At 36.9% G+C, this 19,033-nt stretch overlaps 1 protein-coding gene across 1 annotated transcript in view; it reads left to right on the top strand.

Moving 5' to 3' along the window:
• The window catches only part of JMY (junction mediating and regulatory protein, p53 cofactor), a 104,168-nt gene that overhangs the window by 24,033 nt on the left and 61,102 nt on the right, over positions 1-19,033 (top strand). Inside the window, exon 2 of the mRNA XM_044777937.2 lies at positions 15,367-15,540. Within this exon, the coding sequence (XP_044633872.2) occupies positions 15,367-15,540 (174 nt within the window). The remainder of the gene's footprint in view (positions 1-15,366; positions 15,541-19,033) is intronic.

Here is a 19,033-nt window from a genome sequence, read left to right as displayed (position 1 = left end):
AAGACAGTTTTATTTCTTCCTTCCCAATCTGCATATCCTTGTTCCTTTTCTTGTCTTATTATTGCATTAGCTAGGACTTCCAGTATGGTGTTAAATAGGAATGGGGACATCCTTGCCTTGTTCCTCATCTTAGCAGGAAAGCATCTAGTTAGCTCTAGGTTATTTGTTGATGTTCTTTATCAAGTTAAGGAAGTTCCCCTATAGTCCTAGTTTGCTGGCAGTTTTTTTGTGAATAAGTTTGCCGAAGATATTTTTTTTTTTTTAAAGATTGACACCTGAGCTAACTCTGTTGCTAATCTTTTTTTTTCTCTTCTCCCCAAAGCCCCACAGTACATAGTTGTATATTCTAGTTGTAGGTCCTTCTAGTTGTGCTATGTGGGACGCTGCCTCACCATGGCCTAACGAGTGGTGCCATGTCCACAGCCAGGATCTGAAATGTTGAAACCCCAGGTTGCTGAACTTAACCACTCTGCCACTGGGCCAGCCCTGCTGAAAGTTTTTATTGTGAATTTATCAATGAATGAGAGTTGGGTTTTGTCAAATGCTTTTCCTGCATCTGTTGATATGATCATGTGATATTTCTTCTTTGCCTGCTGATGTGATGGATTACATTAATTGATTTTTTTTTTTTAAAGATTTTATTTTTTCCTTTTTCTCCCCAAAGCCCCCCGGTACATAGTTGTGTATTCTTCGTTGTGGGTTCTTCTAGTTGTGGTATGTGGGATGCTGCCTCAGCGTGGTCTGACGAGCAGTGCCATGTCTGCGCCCAGGATGCGAACCAATGAAACACTGGGCCGCCTGCAGCGGAGCGCGCGAACTTAACCACTCGGCCACGGGGCCAGCCCCACATTAATTGATTTTTTTGAGTGTTGAGTCCGTCTTGCATACCTGAAATAAATAACATTTTGTCGTGATAAATAATTCTTTTTATACACTTTTGGATGTAATTTACTAATATTTTGTTGAAGATGACAGATGTTGATCTGTAGTTTTCCTTTCTTGTAATTTCTTTGGTTTTGGTGTTAGTCTAATACTGGCCTCATGGAATGAGTTAAGAAGTATTCCCTCTGTTTCTCTTTTCTTGAAGAGATTGTAGAGAATTGGTATAGTTTCTTCCTTAAATATTTGGCAGAATTCACCAGTGAACCCATCTGGGCCTGATGCTTTCTATTTGGGAATGTTACTAATTATCGATTCAATTTCTTGAATAGATAGATATAGGCCTGTTCAGATTATCTGTGTGCTCTTGTGTGAGTTTTGTTAGATTGTATCTTTTAAGGAATTGGTCCGTTTCACTGAGGTTGTCAAATTTGTGGGCATAGAATTATTCATAATATTCTTTTATTATCCTTTTAATATCTGTAGGATCAGAGTGATGTCCCTTTTTTCATTTCTCATCTTAGTAATGTGTCTTTTCTCTCTTTTTCTTTGTTAACCTAACTAGAGGTTTATCAATTTTATTGATCTTTTCAAAGAACCAGACTTTTGGTTTCATAGATTTTCCCCTATTGATTTCCTTTTTTCTCTTGCACTGGTTTATGCTCTAATTTTTCTTTTTCTTCTGTATTCTTTGAATTTAATTTTCTCCTCTTCTTCTAGTTTCCTAAGGTGAAAATTTAGCTGATTGATTTTAGGCTTTTCTTTTTTAACATATTCATTTAATGCTGTAAATTTCCCTTTAATCACTGCTTTTGCTGCATCCCCGAGTTTTTAAGTTGTTTTTCATTTTCATTTAGTTGAAAATATATATATGTATTTTTTTAAAGATTTTGTCTTTTCCTTTTTCTTCCCAAAGCCCCCTGGTACATAGTTGTATATTCTTCGTTGTGGGTCCTCCTAGTTGTGGCATGTGGGATGCTGCCTCAGCGTGGTCTGCTGAGCACTGCCATGTCCGCGCCGAGGATTCGAACCAACGAAACACTGGGCCGCCTGCAGCGGAGCACGCGAACTTAACCACTCGGCCACAGGGCCAGCCCCGAAAATATTTTTATATTTCTCTTGAAACTTTTTCTTTGACGCATGTATTATTTAAAAGTGTGTTGTTTAATCTCCAAGTGTTTTGGGGATTTCCAGCAGTCTTTTTGTTATTGATATCTAGTTTAATTTCATTGCAGTTTGAGAGCATACTTTGTATGATTTCTATTCTTTTAATTTTGTTATGCTGTGTTTTAGGCCCAGAATGTAGTCTCTTTTGGTAAATGGTCCATGTGAGCTCAAGAAGACTATGTATTCTGCTGTTGTTGAATAGATGTCAGTTATATCCAGTTAATTGATGGTGCTGTTGAATTCTAACTGATTTCCTGCCTGTTGGATCTGTCCATTACTGAGAGAGAGATCTTGAAGTCTCCAGATAAAATAGTGGATTCATCTTTTTCTCCTTGCAGTTCTATCAGTTTTTGCCTCAGGTATTTTGATCCTCTCTTGTTAGGCTCATGTACATTAAGAACTATTATGTCTTCTTGGAGAATTAACTTGTTTATTATTACGTAATACTCCTCTTTATTCTGATAGTTTTGCTTGTCCAAAGTCCACTTTGTCTGAAATTGGTATAGCTACTCCAGCTTTTTTTTTCAATTTTTATTGAGGTATAATATTAGTTTCGCGGGTAAAACATAATGATTTGATATTTGTATACACTGTGAACTCCAGCTTTCTTTTGATTAGTGGTAGCATGGTGTATTTTTCTCCATCCTTTTACTTTTAATCTATCTGTGTCTTTATTTTTAAAGTGAGTTTCTTCTAGACAACATGTAGTTGGATCTTATTTTTATGTCCACCTTGACAGTCTGTTTCAATTTGTATATTTCAACCATGGACGTTTAAAGCGATTATTAATACAGTTGGATTAATATCTACCATATTTGTTACTATTTTCTATTCATCTCCCTGTTTTTGTCTTTTTTTTTGTCTTCCAGTCTTTTTATGCCCTTTGGTTTTAATTGAGCATTCTATATTATTCTGTTTTTCTCAGTGTATCAGTGACACTTTTAAAACGTTTTTAGTGGTTGCCCTTGAGTTTGCAGTATAGCTTTGCGACTAATCCAAGCTGCCGTTCAAATAGTGCTGTACCACATCACATGTACTGTATGCACTTATAACAGTGTATTCCTAATTCTTCCCTTCTTTCCCTTTTAACATTGCTGTCATTCATTTCACTTATCCATAACCTATAACCTGTAACTGTGAATACATTATACTATTTTGAACAAACTATTATCTGTTAGATCAGTTAAGAATAATAAAATGTTATTTTACCTTTATTTATTTCTTCTCTAACATTCTTTTTTCTTTATCTAAATCCAAGTTCCTGACTTATATAATTTCCCTTCTTTCTGACAATTTATTTTAAAATTTATTGCAAGACAGGTCTCTTGGCAACAAATTCCCTTGATTTATGTTTGCCTGAGGAAGTCTTTATTTCTCCTTTATTTTGAAGGCATTCTTGCTGGATACAGAATTCTGGGTTGGTGGGGTTTTTTCTTTTGGACTCTTTATTTCACTCTGCTCTCCTTGCTTGCATGGTTTCTGAAGAGAGGTTCAATGTAATTCTCATCCTTGCTCTTCTATAGGTAATTGTCTTGTACTTCTTAGTTATTCTGCTTTTTTAAATTCTTTTTCTTTTTGCATATTAGTTTTGGAAGTTTCTATTGACATTTCTTTAAGCTCGTTGATTTTCTTTCTTTGGTTATGTCCGGTCTAATGATAAGTCTGTCAAAGGCATTTTTCATTTTTGTTACAATGTTTTTGATTTCTAACATTTCTTTTTGCTTTCTTAGTATTTCCAACTCTCTGCTTATGTTACCCATCTGTTCTTGCATGTTGTCTACTATTTCTGTTACATCCTTTAGCATATGAACCATAGTTGTTTAAAATTCCCAGTCTGACAATTCCCATATCCCTGCTGTATCTGAGTCTGGTTCTGGTGCTTGCTCTCTTTGTTCAAACTGTGTTTTTGATATGCCCTGTAAGTTTTTATTGAAAGCTGGACATGATGTACTAGGTAAAAGGAGCTGAGGCAAATATGCCTTTAGCATGAGGTTATGCTTATCTGGCTAGAAGTTAGTCTGTGCATTACTCTAGTAGCTGTAGGTGCCAGAGGGCTAAAATTTCCTCTAGTGTCTTTGTTTTTGTCTCCCTGGTTGTTTTGGGTTTCCCTAGGTACTTAAACAAGGTCTAAGACGTGCAGTTTTTTCAGTTGTATTTCCCTGTTATACAGGAGCCCTGCTGATGCAGTGGTAAGGTATTAGGGGAGAAGAATTGCTGATCATAGACCTATGATTAGGTTTCAGTCTTTTAGTGTGCCTTTGCCCTTGGGCTGTCACCATCACAGGTGCTTCTCAGTCCCTTCCCTTGGGCAAGACAGGAAAGCTAAAGAGGTCTGGAGTTGGGCATTTCTCTTCCCCTAGGTTAGTTAGGTTCTGGTGAAGTAGGTTAGGCTTTGGTAAAATAGTTTCTCTTGAGGGAAGGCCTTGTTAATAAGACAGAATGCTCCATGCATATTTCAAAATGGCTACTTTATCCCTTTTTCTGCCAGAAGCATGAGGAAGTTTTTCTCCAGTTGTCACTGTGAAAATCTGGTAGAGCTCATGGAAGTAAAACTCAAAAAATTGTCAGGGCCCCCTTAGAGTCTTGACTGTCAGACCTGTGCACACTGAGACTCAAGGATTCATCACTCACAGTTGAAGTTTTCCTACCCCAGTGTTGTTTCCCAGAGAGGTTTCTGTTCTTGGGCTTCTTCACCAGTAGGTTGTGATTCTCTGTATCTGACCAATTATGGGGGAAGTGGTTTGCCCTGTGACTGCAGTTCTCTGATGGATCTAAGAAGAGTTGTTGGTTTTCAGGTTGTTTAACTTTGTTCTTGTGTGGATGAGAGTGATGACTTCCAAGCTCCTTACATGCTGGACTGGAAACTATCCTATGAATTTTGACAGGTTGTATTTTTATAATTAATCAGTTCAAAATATTTTCTTTTATCTCTTGTGATTTGTTTTTTGACGTGAGTTGTGTTTTTTTGAGTGTATGTGTGAGGAGAACTGCCCCTGAGCTAACGTCTGTTACCAGTTTTCCTCTTTTTGCTTGAGGAAGATTGTCGCTGAGCTAACATCTGTGCCAGCCTTCCTCTGTTTTTGTATGTGGGGTGCCGCAACAGCATGGCTTGATGAGTGGTGCATAGGTCTGCGCCTCGGATCTGAACCCATGAACCCCAGGCCACCAAAGTGGAGCATGCAAACTTAACCACTATGCTACTGGCCTGCCCCGGACATGTGGGTTTTTTATAAGCAGGTGGTTTAACTTTTAAATGTGTGAGGATTTTTCAGCTATTTTAATTCCATTGTGGTCAGAAAATGTACTCTGTGTTCCAATCCTTTTAAATTTTTGAAGCTTGTTTTATGGCCTAGCTTATGGTCTGTCTTGGAACAGCGTGTCATATACACTTGTATTTTGCAATTGTTGAATGCAGTTTTTCGTAAATGTCAATTAGATTAAGATGGTTGCTGTGATTCAGATTTTTGTTTTTGCTCAACTTTTTCTAGTTCTATCAATTGCTGAGAGGAGTGTTAAATCTCCAACTCTGTGAGTTTGTTTCCTTCTTTCTTTGATTTTGTTCATTTTGCTTCATGTACTTTGAAGCTCTGTTAGGTATACACACATTTATGATTGTTGTCTTCCCAATGAATTGACCCTTTTGTCATTATGGAATATTCTGCATCATCTCTGATAATACGCTATACCTTGAAATCTACTTTATTTGAAATTAATATAGTCACTCCAGCCTTTGTGTGCTTTATTGTTGCCTTCAACCTGTCTTTATATGTAAAATTCATCTCTTGTAGGTCTTGCTTTTTGTCCATTCTGACACTCTTTACCTTTAGAGTGTTTATTCAATTTACATTTTATGTAATTCTTGTCAAGGTTGGATTTAGGACGGTTTTCTGTTTGTATCCTCTGGTCTTTATTTTTCTCTTCCTCCTTTCTTGCCTTCCTTCGAATTTTCTTAATCTTTTTTTATAATTCAACTTACTCTGTTGAGTTTATAGCTATACTTCCTTCCTTGCATTATTATTCTTTTAGTGGTTGCTATAGAGATTGTACTATACTTAAGCCTAATTTTGTATCACGTTAGGTTAAACCTCAGAACCTATGTGAGTCCATATAGGTCCATTTCTGCCCTTGTCCTTTATGTTATAAGGTGTTATATATATTGTAGTCACATGTGTTATTAACCTCACAGTCTAGTATTATAATTTTTGCTTTAAACACTCATCTGTATTTTATAGAAATTGAGGAGGAAAATAGTCTTTTATGTTTCCTCATTTATCATTTCCAATATTCTTTATTCTTTTCTGAAAATGCATGTTTCCATCTGTGTTATTTTTCCCCTCAACCTGAACAACCTTTTTTTAACATTTTTTATAGTGTCAGTCTGTTGGTGAGGAGTTCTCTTAGTTTTCTTTTATCTGGAAATATGTTTATTCGTCTTTGTTCTTGAAAGGTATTTTCTTGGGAATGGAATTCTGGGTTGACTGGTGTGTTTGTTTTCTTTTCAGCATTTTAAAGATGTCACATCACTGTCTTCTTTTCTCTCTTGTTTCTGATTTGAAGTCAGTATTCATATGTATTCTTGTTCTTTATGTGATGTGTTATTTTTCTCTGGCTGCTGGGTTACTTTGCATTTATCTGCTTGGGATTCTGAGAGCTTCTTGAATATGTAAATTGATATCTTTCACCAAACTTGGGGAGTTTTTTTGGCTATTATTTCATGAAATATTTTTTCTGCTTCATTTTTGTCTCTTCTTCCGGGACTCCAGTTAAATGTATCAAGGCCTTTTATTATTTTACCATGGGTTCCTGAGGGTTTGTTCTTTTTTTTTTCCTCTCTCTCTTTTGGATTGGATAGTTTCTCTTAATCTATCTTCAAGTTCACTGACTCTTTTTGTCTTTACTACTATAGTCTGGAATCATCCAGCAATTTTTTCTTTTTCTGGTGAGGAAAATTGGCCCTGAACTAACATCTGTTGCCAGTCTTCCTCTTTTTGCTTGAGGAAGATGGTCCCTGAGCCAACATCTGTGCCAGTCCTTCTCTACCTTGTATATGGGATGCTGCCACAGCATGGCTGGATGAGCAGTGTGTAGGTCCCCACCTGGCGTCTGAACCTGCAAACCCTGGGCCACCAAAGCAGAGCACATGAACTTAACCACTCTTGGCCCCCCAGCAAATTTTTTTTCAGATATATTTTTCAGCTCTAGAATGTCCTTTTAAAAAAAGTTTTTTTTTCTTTTGAGATTTTCTATATGTTTATTCTTTATGAGCATATTTCCTTTGTGTCCATTAGCATCATTATAACTGCTTTAAAATTTTTGCTAAGTCCAGATCTGTTTCATCTTGCAGCTGGTCTCCATTGATTCCCTTTTGGGTATTGAGTTTTGTTTTCCTATTACTTTATAGATCTGCTAAATTTGGATTGTATTCTGGATGTTATAAATGAAACCTTGTAGAGCCTCTGGATTGTCTTATATTCCTTGAGAGAGAGTGTTGATATTTACAGTTTTGTTTTAGCAAACAGTTCGTTTGATTGATTCAGACTGCAAATTCTGCCTCCCTTGCGGAGGGCAGCAGCTAAAATACTAAGTTTTTATCCTTAGCTGCACTGCTTAGAGCCTGTCCTGTGCATACCATAGTTCTAGTGACCAGCCAGAGATTAGAATTTATCTAAGAATTTGGGATTTCTTCCTTTGGCTTTCCCCTTTTCAGCATTTTCCCCTTACTTTCTAGTTGCTGTGATTGTTCCAAACTCTGTTCTCTGATTCTTCAAGCTGCCAAGACTGTGGATTTCTGTCTGTGTTGCAGCCACACTCCTCTCTTGCTTTGGCAGCCGCTGGGGCCGGCCCTCTGGCCAAAAGCCATGAATTAGAAACTCCCCGAGGGCCTTCCCTTCTTCAAGTGTTGATGCCCCCTCCAGTTTTTACCCTCTTTTGGTACTACATTGCCTTCTGGTAGTTGTTTTGTAATATTTTGTCCAAAGTTTATAGTTATTATCAGTGGGAGAGTTGGTGTAATTAAGGAACTACTCAGCTGATACCAGAAGTGGAAATTCTCCATGTTAACCATGAAAGTTGGAATTACACTAGCCTTAAAACAATAGAATGATAAGTAATATTTCTATGGTACATCTTTGTTATAAAGGCACGTTAGTGTAGATTATCTGATTTATTATGATTGCTAACGATACAATAGGCAGAATAGTAAATGCCTGGGTGCTCCTGTGCTTTGTGCCAAAATCCTGGGCAGGAAGTGAACCTGAAGTCTAAATTCAGCAGCATAATGTAATAATGCAATATGATAAGTAAAGCAAGAAGTTGGAGAGGACGATAGAAGTGGAAACTTTAGGTATGAGAAAGAATAGCAACATCCTGTGCCTTTTGGGAGATGAGAATGTCACCAGGTAAATGGACACCAAGAATAAGTATATAAAATATTGTCTTGCTAAATGGTTCTTTCAAAGATTCTCTAAATTTCAGCTAAGCTTCCTTGGATAGCCTTTTCTCTCTTCCTATTCTAAACTAGGTTGTAGTTTACCATGATCTCCCAACCTCTTATTCTTTCTCATAGGACCCATTGTTTTATTGTCTTACTTTTATTCTTTACTTTTTAAAACTTTTAAAATCATCTTCATAATATTTATCATAGCTTGTAGTTTTTAAAAACTTACTTAGTTTCTGTTTATTTATCACACTGTACGATCCGTTAGGACAGGGACCATGTTTTTGTGTGCCTAGGTCCTAGCCCAGTGTCTAACATGTGTTAGATGCTCAATCCATATTTGTTGAGGAATGAATGAATGAGTATATGTACACATAGATGCATATATACGTAAGCACCAAGGAATGCAAAGTAAGAGAGTTATCAACATCTATTACAAGTCAGTCTTAAACTCTTTGGTAGAGTTGACTTTTGTTTTTTCAGCTAGATTTTGAAGGAAGTGATAGGCCTGAGTTAAAAGTTATTGAGGGAATGCTCCAAATTGGGAGGAAGAAAGCAGTGGCAAGATTTGGGGAAATTAGTAAAATAATAGTGGCGAGAATTGATAACTACTTTGTAGGTTAGGAATGAAAAATGTATATTTTTTTTATTGAGTTATTGATAGGTTACAATCTTGTGAAATTTCAATTGTACATTAATGTTTGTCAGTCGTGTTATAGGTGCACCACTTCACCCTTTGTGCCCACCCCCCACCCCACCTTTCCCCTGGTATCCACTAAACTGTTCTTAGTCCATAATTTTAAATTCCTCGTATGAGTGGAGTCATACACAGATTATCTTTCTCTCGCTGGCTTATTTCACTTAACATAATTCTCTCAAGGTCCATCCATGTTATTGCAAATGGAATGATTTTGTTCTGTTTTGCAGCTGAGTAGTATTCCATTGTATATATGTACCACATCTTCTTTGTCCATTCGTCTGTTGCTGGGCACTTAGGTTGCTTCCACGTCTTGGCTATTGTAAACAGTGCTGCAATAAACATTGGGGTGCATAGGACTTTTGGGATTGCTGACTTCAAGCTCTTTGGATAAATACCCAGTAGTGGGATGGCTGGATCGTATGGTAGTTCTATTTTTAATTTTTTGAGGAATCTCCATACTATTTTCCATAGTGGCTGCACCAGTTTGCATTCCCACCAGCAGTGTATGAGGGTTCCTTTTTCTCCGCAACCTCTCCAACATTTGTTGCTATTAGTTTTAGATATTTTTGTCATTCTAACGGGTGTAAGGTGATATCTTAGTGTAGTTTTGATTTGCATTTCCCTGATGATCAGCGATGATGAGCATCTTTTCATGTGCCTATTGGCCATCCGTATATCTTCTTTGGAGAAATGTCTGTTCATGTCTCCAGCCCATTTTTTGATTGGGTTGTTTGATGTTTTGTTGTTGAGTTGCGAGAGTTCTTTATATATTATGGATATTAAGCCTTTGTCACATATATGACTTGAAAATATTTTTTCCTAGTTAGTGGGTTGTTTTTTTGTTTCAATCCTGTTTTCATTTGCCTTGAAGAAGCTCTTTAATCTGATGAAGTCCCATTTGTTTCTTCTTTCTATTGTTTCCCTTCTCTGAGAAGGCATGGTGTCCGAAAAGATCCTTTTAATACTGATGTCAAAGAGTGCACTGCCTACGTTTTCTTCCAGAAGCCTTATGGTTTCAGGTCTCACCTTTAGGTCTTTGATCCATTTTGAGTTTATTTTGGTGAATGGTGAAAAAGAATGGTCAATTTTCATTCTTTTACATGTGGCTTTCCAGTTTTCCCAGCACCATTTGTTGAAAAGACTTTCTTTTCTCCATTGTATGCCCTCAGCTCCTTTGTCAAAGATAAGCTGTCCCTAGATGTGTGGTTTTATTTCTGGGCTTTCAATTCTGTTCCATTGATCTGTGCACCTGTTTTTGTACCAGTACCATGCTGTTTTGATTACTGTAGCTTTGTAGTATGTTTTGAAGTCAGGGATTGTGATGCCTCCCATTTTGTTCTTTTTTCTCAGGATTGCTTTAGCAATTCGGGGTCTTTTGTTGCCCCATATGAATTTTAGGATTCTTTGTTCTAATTCTGTAAAGAATGTCATTGGGATTCTGATTGGGATGGCGTTGAATCTGTAGATTGCTTTAGGTAGAATGGACATTTTAACTATGTTTATTCTTCCAATCCATGTACATGGAATGTCTTTCCATCTCCTTATGTCGTCATCCAATTCTCTCAGAAAGGCCTTGTAATTTTCATTATATAGGTCCTTCACTTCCTTAGTTAAGTTTACCCCAAGGTATTTTATTCTTTTTGTTGCATTTGTGAATGGTATTGTATTCTTGAGTTCTTTTTCTGTTGGCTCATTACTGGAGTATAGAAATGCTACTGATTTATGCAAATTGATTTTATACCCTGCAACTTTGCTGTAGTTGTTGATTACTTCTAACAGTTTTCCAATGGATTCTTTGGGGTTTTCTATATATAAGATCATGTCGTCTGCAAACAGCGAGAGTTTCACTTCTTCCCTCCCTATTTGGATTCCTTTTATTCCCTTTTCTTGCCTGATTGCTCTGGCCAGGACCTCCAGTACTATGTTAAATAAGAGTGGTGATAGAGGGCATCCTTGTCTCGTTCCTGTTTTCAGGGGGATGGGGTTCAGTTTTTGCCCATTGAGTATGATGTTGGCTATGGGTTTGTCGTATATGGCCTTTATTATGTTGAGGTAGTTCCCTTCTATGCCCATTTTGTTCAGAGTTTTTATCATAAATGGCTGTTGGATCTTGTCAAATGCCTTCTCTGCATCCATTAAGATGATCATGTGGTTTTTATTCCTCAGTTTGTTGATGTGGTTATCACGTTGATTGATTTGTGGATGTTGAACCATCCCTGTGTCCCTGGTATGAATCCCACCTGATCCTGATGTATGATTCTTTTGATGAATTGCTGAATTCTGGTTGCCAAAATTTTGTTTAGAATTTTTCCATCTATGTTCATCAGTGATATTGGCCTGTAGTTCTCTTTATTCATGGTGTCCTTTTCAGGTTTTGGGATCAGCGTGATGTTGGCCTCATAGAATGTGTTAGGAAGTGTTCCATCTTCCCTAATTTTTTGGAATAGCTTGAAAAGGATAGGTATTAAATCCTCTCTGAAAGTTTGGTAGAATTCCCCAGGAAAGCCATCTGGTCCTGGGGTTTTATTCTTTGGGATGTTTTTGATTGCTGTTTCAATCTCTTTCCTTGTGATTGGTCTGTTCAAATTGTCTGCCTCTTCTTGAGTGAGCTTTGGGAGATTGTAGGAGTCCAAGGATTTACCCATTTCCTCTAGGTTATCCATTCTGTCGGCATATAGTTTTTTGTAGTATTCTCTTATAATTTGTTGTATTTCTGCAGAGTCTGTTGTTATTTCTCCTCGCTGATTTCTGATTTTGTTTATTTGAGCTTTCTCCCGTTTTTTCTTTGTAAGTCTGGCTAGTGGTTTGTCAATTTTATTTATCTTCTCAAAAAACCAGCTCTTTGTCTCATTGATCCTTTCTACTGCTTTTTTCATTTCAATAGTATTTATTTCTGCTCTGATTTTTATTATTTCTCTCCTTCTGCTGACTTTGGGCTTCATTTGTTCTTTTTTCTCTAGTTCAGTTAGGTGTGCTTTAAGGTTGCTTATTTGGGATTTTTCTTGTTTGTTAAGATGTGCCTGTATTGCGATGAATTTTCCTCTTAATAGAGCTTTTGCTGTATCCCATAAGAGTTGGTATGGCGTGCTATCATTTTCATTTGTTTCCAAGTATTTTTTTGTTTCTTCTTTAATTTCTTCAATGATCCATTGCTTGTTCAGTAGTGTGTTGTTTAGTCTCCACATCTTTGTGCCTTTCTCAGCTTTTTTCTTGTAATTAATTTCTAGCCTTATAGCACTATGATCTGAGAAGATGCTTGTTATTGTTTCAATTTTTTTAAATTTGTAGAGGCTTGCCTTGTTTCCCAACATATGGTCTATCCTAGAGAATGTTCCATGTGCACTTGAGAAGAATGTGTATTCAGCTCCTTCAGGGTGGAGTGATCTATATATGTCTATTAAGTCCAGTTGTTTTAGTTTTTCATTTAACTCCACTATTTCCTTGTTGATTTTCTGTCTGGATGATCTGTCCATTGATGTGAGTGGGGTGTTGAGGTCCCCTACTATTATTGTGTTGTTTTTAACATCTTCCTTTAGGTCTGTTAATAGTTGCTTTATGAATCTTGGTGCTCCTGTGTTGGGTGCATAGATATTTATAAGCGTTATTTCTTCTTGATAAAGTGTCCCTTTGATCATTATATATTGTCCCTCTTTGTCTCTCTTTACCTGTCTTATTTTGAAATCCACTTGGTCTGATATGAGAATTGCAACACCTGCCTTTTTTTCCTTGCTATTTGCTTGAAGTATTGTCCTCCAGCCCTTCACCCTGAGTCTGTGTTTGTCCTTGGGGCTGAGGTGTGTTTCCTGGAGGCAACAAATTGTTGGATCTTGTTCTTTAATCCATTTTGCCACTCTGTGTCTTTTTATTGGAGAGTTCAATCCGTTCACATTGAGAGTGATTATTGATGCATGTGGACTTAATGCTGTTAATCTGTCGCTCATTATCTTGTTTTCCTGTGTTTCTTTTCCTGTGTGCTTTATCCTACCCATTTAATACTGCAATTTCTTATGCTGGGTTTCTTAGATTTTTCCTTATTTATGATTTGTGACTCTGTTCTGTACTTTATTTTAGTGTCTACCTTGAAGTTTGTATTTAGAATCTCGTGTATAATATAGTCTATTCTCTGGTGGTCTCTTACCTACTTGACCAATACTGATTTAGACCCTTTGCTCTTCCCCTCCTAAATAATTATTTTCATTTTTTATTCCAACTCGTCTTATTCATTTGTAGTTAGAGTGCTAAGATCGTCCTTGTTTTGGTAGTTTCCTTATTTTTACCCTAATGCTATAATTGAATATTTGCTATCCTGTTGTGGTTCTATCCATCGGTCTCCCTAGTCTGTGGATTGTGTCCCCTTTCTCCCTTTTTTCTTTTTTCAAGTATGAGAGCCTTCTTGAGGATTTCTTGTAATGGAGGGCTTTTAGTTACAAATTCCCTTAACTTTTGTTTGTCTGGAAAAGATTTAATTTCTCCCTCATATCTGAAGGAAATTCTTGCTGGATAGAGTATTCTTGGCTGAAGGTTTTTATCCTTTAAAGCTTTGAATATATCACTCCATTCTCTCCTAGCTTGTAGGGTTTCTGTAGAGAAATCCGCTGACAGTCTGATAGGGCTTCCTTTATAGGTTATTCTCTTTTTTTTCCTTACTTCCCTGAGTATTCTCTCCTTATCATTCCTATTTGCCAACTTTACTACTATGTGCCTTGGGGTAGCTCTTTTTACATTGACAAATCTAGGAGATCTAAAACCCTCCTCTACACACATTTCTCTGTTAATCCCTAGATTTGGGAAGTTCTCTTCAATAATTTCGTTAAGCACACTTTCTGCTCCATTTTCCTTTTCCATATTCTCGGGAATTCCTATGATCCTTATGTTCTTACTCCTCATTGAATCCATTATCTCTCGGAGATTTTCCTCATTTTTTTTAATTCTTAGTTCTCTTTCTTCCTCTGTCTGGTGCCATTCAGCCTGTCTGTCCTCGATTATGCTGATTTGCTCCTCTATGTTGTCTACACGGGCATTCAGGGAATCCGTATTCTGTTTTATCTGGTCCATTGTGTTTTTCATCTCAAGTAATTCTGTTTGATTCTTCTTTATGATTTCAATCTCTTTTGTGAAGTAACTCCAGAACTCGGCTTGTTTCTCTATCTTTCTCTCTACCTCATTGAGTTTTTTGCTTATAGCTGCTCTGAATTCATTATCACTTAGTTTACCTAATTCCAAGTCCTCAGGACTTAATTCTGTGTTTTTATTGTTTTCCTTCTGGTCTGGGGCTTTTATAAATTGCTGGATGGTAGAGGAGCGGTTTTTTCTCATGGTGGTAGAATTCAGTTGCAGTTACAGCCTGTCGCCACTAGATGGGGGTCAGAGCCATGCGTTCTGAGCTCTCCGCCTTAGGGCAAGATGGCTGCGCCCACTGGCTTCGCTGGGGGGGAGGGGCTGTTACACCCGCCGGTCTGGGTCAGATCAGTTCTGTTCTCTTGTCTCCCAAGGCCCTTGATTTATGGGGTCCTCGCGGACGGAAGCTTTCCCCCCATCAGCGGGTCTCCACTGAATCAGCGGCAGGAGTCCTGGATGGTCCCCCGGTTGCGCGGCCCCTCCCCCGCTCCTTCCCAACCCGCGCCGCAGCAGTTGCAGACTCTGGGGAGGGAGCGATGTTCTCTCCTACCGTTCCAGCACCTCCGAAGGTGTAAGCAAGGTTTATGATCTCCGCCTTCTTGGAATTGTAGGTCTCTAACGAGCTGGCACTATTTTTGTTCTCTGAAATTCAGTTCTTCCAATCTTTTGTTGTATTTTGGAGGGGAGAGAATCCCGGGTCAGCTCACCCCGCCATTTTGCTCCGCCCCCCTCGAAAAATATTTTTTTATAAATAGAGAGAAAGCTACCAGATGGTAGAAAAATTTTTTTAACGAGTTAAGGCTAGGCAGAGAGTATGGAGTCCCAGAAAATCCAGAGAACAGGAATAAAACGGTAAAAGCAGCTTGAAAAGGGTGATTCAGGCAGTGGTCTTGAGTAGTAAGACACCTGAGGCATGGAGATGAGTGATGAAAACCAGTCAGTGCTCTTTGTTCCCTCTTGCTTCTGGGTTTCATGGTTCCAAGCTCCTGAGATGATAGGGAGTTAAAATCAAGTATTTATAGGTTATTAGCAGATTTCTTTGTAGTGAAACTTTCTTGTTCTACAGCTCTTGGATAAGCACAAGAATACAGAGAGCATGGTGGAGCTTCTGGACTTGTATCAGATGGAAGATGAAGCCTACAGCAGCCTTGCAGAAGCCACAACTGAACTCTATCAGTATTTACTACAGCCATTCCGAGACATGAGGGAACTTGCCATGCTACGACGACAGCAGATCAAGGTTTGTATATATTTTTAAACCTAAATAGTAGACTGCCTGTTCCATAGTTCTCAGCCTGACTGGCCATGCCTCTTAATTACTAGAGGAGCTCTTTAAAGATGCAGATATCTGGTCTGTGACTCCCCAAAGATTCTAGTTTAGTAGGTTTGGGTTACATACAGCCTGAGCACGTCATTTTAAAGCATCTCAAAAGGCAATTCTGCTGAGTAGCCAGGATTGAGAACGGCCTAGAAAGTAAAGTTGTAAATACAGTGAGATCCCCATTTTCCCATTTTTCTTATACTTCTCTCCCTCTACTCTTGTCTGCCTTTTAGTGTTTGGAGTACTGTGTAATCCTAGGTTTCTTTACCAGAAGCTTTGGGAACATTTGTTTTGGGAAGACCTTGTTTTGAAGGTTCTGAAGATTTAATGGTGGAGATTTAAAATTCATGACATTTAATTTTCATGTATATAAAGTAGGTATTACATTTTTTGAGGCAAGTGTTTAAGGGTTTGGTTTTATGGCTGACCTCAAATCAATGTTACTATGTTTAATTCACATGGAAATGTTGCTGCACTAGGACATTAAAATTGTGTTTTTGCGTAATGGGTTAAATTAGAACAACGTTATGTAAGAAATGTGTATTTGAGAAAAATTAGCAGTTATTCTGAGAACTTTATGCTTGGGGACAAGGATGAGTAGTATATTTGAAAAATTATAAGAAGGTAAAGCATGTCTGTGTGTCTTTTTTCCCTTTGCTAATGAATCAGGATATAGAACAGCACAGACTTAGTAACAAAATTGACGTACACTTCTTTATTAATACTTTTGAAAAATAATGGGTTGTCAGTCAATTTTATCATAAACTTGACATTTTTGTTAAAATGGTAATTTGTAACTAAGAATTTTTAAATGCTAGAATTTCTTCCAAATTTAAAAAAATGAGCTGTAGATGTTTGTCTGTTGAGAACTCGATTGGAAGGCCGGGAATGAACTGAATGACGTGGAGGCCCCACCGACTTCTAGACCAGGCTGCAGTGTTTAGCAGACATAATCTATACAGCTCAGTATTGACTGTTGTAATCTATATGCAGTTTTACTTTATACCACGGTTTGTATTGAATATTAACATTAGCAAATTGATTGAACCTGCTTGTCAGACTGTAGTGTCTACTAGCATCATTTCTTGCTCCGTTTTTCCTGGGAGGTAGGGTATAGGTGAGGAGGAACAGACGATATATTTTTAAAACTTAAAACTTTTTTAAAGGTAAAAATGGCATTTTACTACATTTTTCTGTGACATTGCCCTTCAAATGCCCCATCAGCTATAACTATTCTTTTTTCTTTACTCTTGTCAACTTTTAAATTAGAAGTGTTTGTTAGTAAACACCTAGATTCATTTTGCGAGCTTATACAGTATAGTGTGTCAGACAAGTGGGTTAAATGGTGCTGTTACAGAAAATAGCTCATTAAATCCTTACATTTAATTGGTGCTCTTATTATCCCTGCTTCATATGAGCAAACTAATACTGGGATGATCTTTGTAACTTGTTCACAGTTGATAAGGGGTGGAGCTGATACAGTATTCAAATTCAGGTCTCTGATCCTAAAGAATTTTTTTTTAGCTGCATTACTGGTTAGTGGTTACTTTTAAGTTAGAAAATTCATACTCAGTAAAAAATCAATTATAATCAATTTGATAAAGTATTTCTTACACGTAGTAGTAAAAACGTGTTACTTATTTTATGTGGTATTACTGTGTGAATGTCTGCCATAGAAATATTTTAGTTTTTGTGAAGATAATTTACAGCCAGCTGACTCATACTTGGAGCATTTGTTTCTGTGTTTTAAAATCCATTTGTGTTATCATCAGGCTAGCTTAATTAATAAAAATATTTCTCTGGCACAAACTTTCAAATTAATCTTTGAATCTTAATTTAGTAAGATCTATTTAGTAGCTTTTCTATTATCAAGATACAGAATGGGTGCCTAAAATAGAGTAAGATTTCACCTTGACAGCAGTGCCATTGGTGTGATGTGTGTTGTATGCACTGAGCTAATCAGTCATCAATTAAAAAAAAAGTAAGGTAGGGAAAGCAATTGTGTATTTATATCTATTGTAGTATCTTTAATATTCAGACTTACTCTAGTGGTATATTATTTTCTTAAGTGCCACTAAGAAGGAAATGCCTTGAATTGATGGTATTATAAATGCTTGTTCTAAGTATCACCCTACAGCGATTTTTATTACTCCAAATTGTTAGTGCTGCCGGATCCCAGAAATGACTGCCCCGTGAGGAGCCTAATACACACTGGCAGGAGTCATTACCATTTCTGGGAGGACTTATTCCATTCTAAGATTTTTCTTTTAAGGATGTTCTTTTTGTTGCTTATTTCCTATCTATGTCTTTCTGGGAAATGAACAACCTTTGGCCCCTAAAATTTCAACCTGAACCTTTGACAAGATATCAGAGGATAAAGCTAAAGCTGTGTTATAGAGAAGTTTATAGCTTTAAGTGCTTCTTAGAGAAGAAAGGTCTAAAATCAATTATCCAAGCTTCCACCTTAAGCAGCTAGAAAAAAGGAGAGCAAGTTAAACCCAAAGTTAAACAAACAAACAAAAAAAGGAGTGGGAATCCATGAAAAGGAAATAAACAATAGATAAAAAATTAGTGAAACCAAAATCTGGTTATTTGGAAGAAAATCTCCATATATTTTTATAAACCTAGCTAAATTGAGTTTTAAAAAAAGAGAGCCACATATCAATATTAGGAAAGTGCAAATATTGCTACAGATTCTACAGATATTAAACAGGGAATATGAATAAATTTGTGCCAATAAAATTCTACAACTTAAACAAAATGAATGTATTTCTTAGAAAAATACAAATTATCAAATGTATTTAAAGGAGAAAAAGAAAAATTTTGGTAGCCCTATATTAACAAAGTTGAATTCATAATTTGAAACCTTCCCACAAAGAAAACTCCAGGTCCAGATGACATCTTTGGAGGGTTTATCAAACATTTAAGGAAGAAATAATACCAGTCCTACACAAACTCTTTCAGAAAACAAAGGAGGGAATATTTCCCAACTCATTTTTGCAGCCAGCATTATCCTGATACCAAAATCAGATTACATTACTGAAAAAAGAAAACTATAGACAGACATCCCTCATGAACTTAAATGTGATAATCCTTAACATAGTATTAAAAAGTAAGATCCAGTAATCCATAAAAAGGATGATATACTGTGATTAGAGTTTATCTCAGAAATGCAAAGTTGATTTAACGTTCAAAAATAAATCAACATAATTCAGCATATTATCAGAATAAAGGGAAAAAAACCCAATATATTATTTCTACAGATGCAGAAAAGTATTTGACAAAGTTCATGACCTATTCATGATAAAAACTCAACAAACTAGGAAGGGAGGAGAACTTCCTCCACCTGATAAATGGCATGTATGAAAAGCCTATCTAACATCATACATGATGGTGGATGACTGAATTCTTT

The sequence above is a fragment of the Equus asinus genome, chromosome 9, assembly GCF_041296235.1.
Source record: "Equus asinus isolate D_3611 breed Donkey chromosome 9, EquAss-T2T_v2, whole genome shotgun sequence".
Taxonomy (NCBI): Eukaryota; Metazoa; Chordata; class Mammalia; order Perissodactyla; family Equidae; genus Equus; species Equus asinus.
Note: the sequence above shows the minus strand (reverse complement) of the source record. Positions and strands in the feature narration are given on the sequence as shown.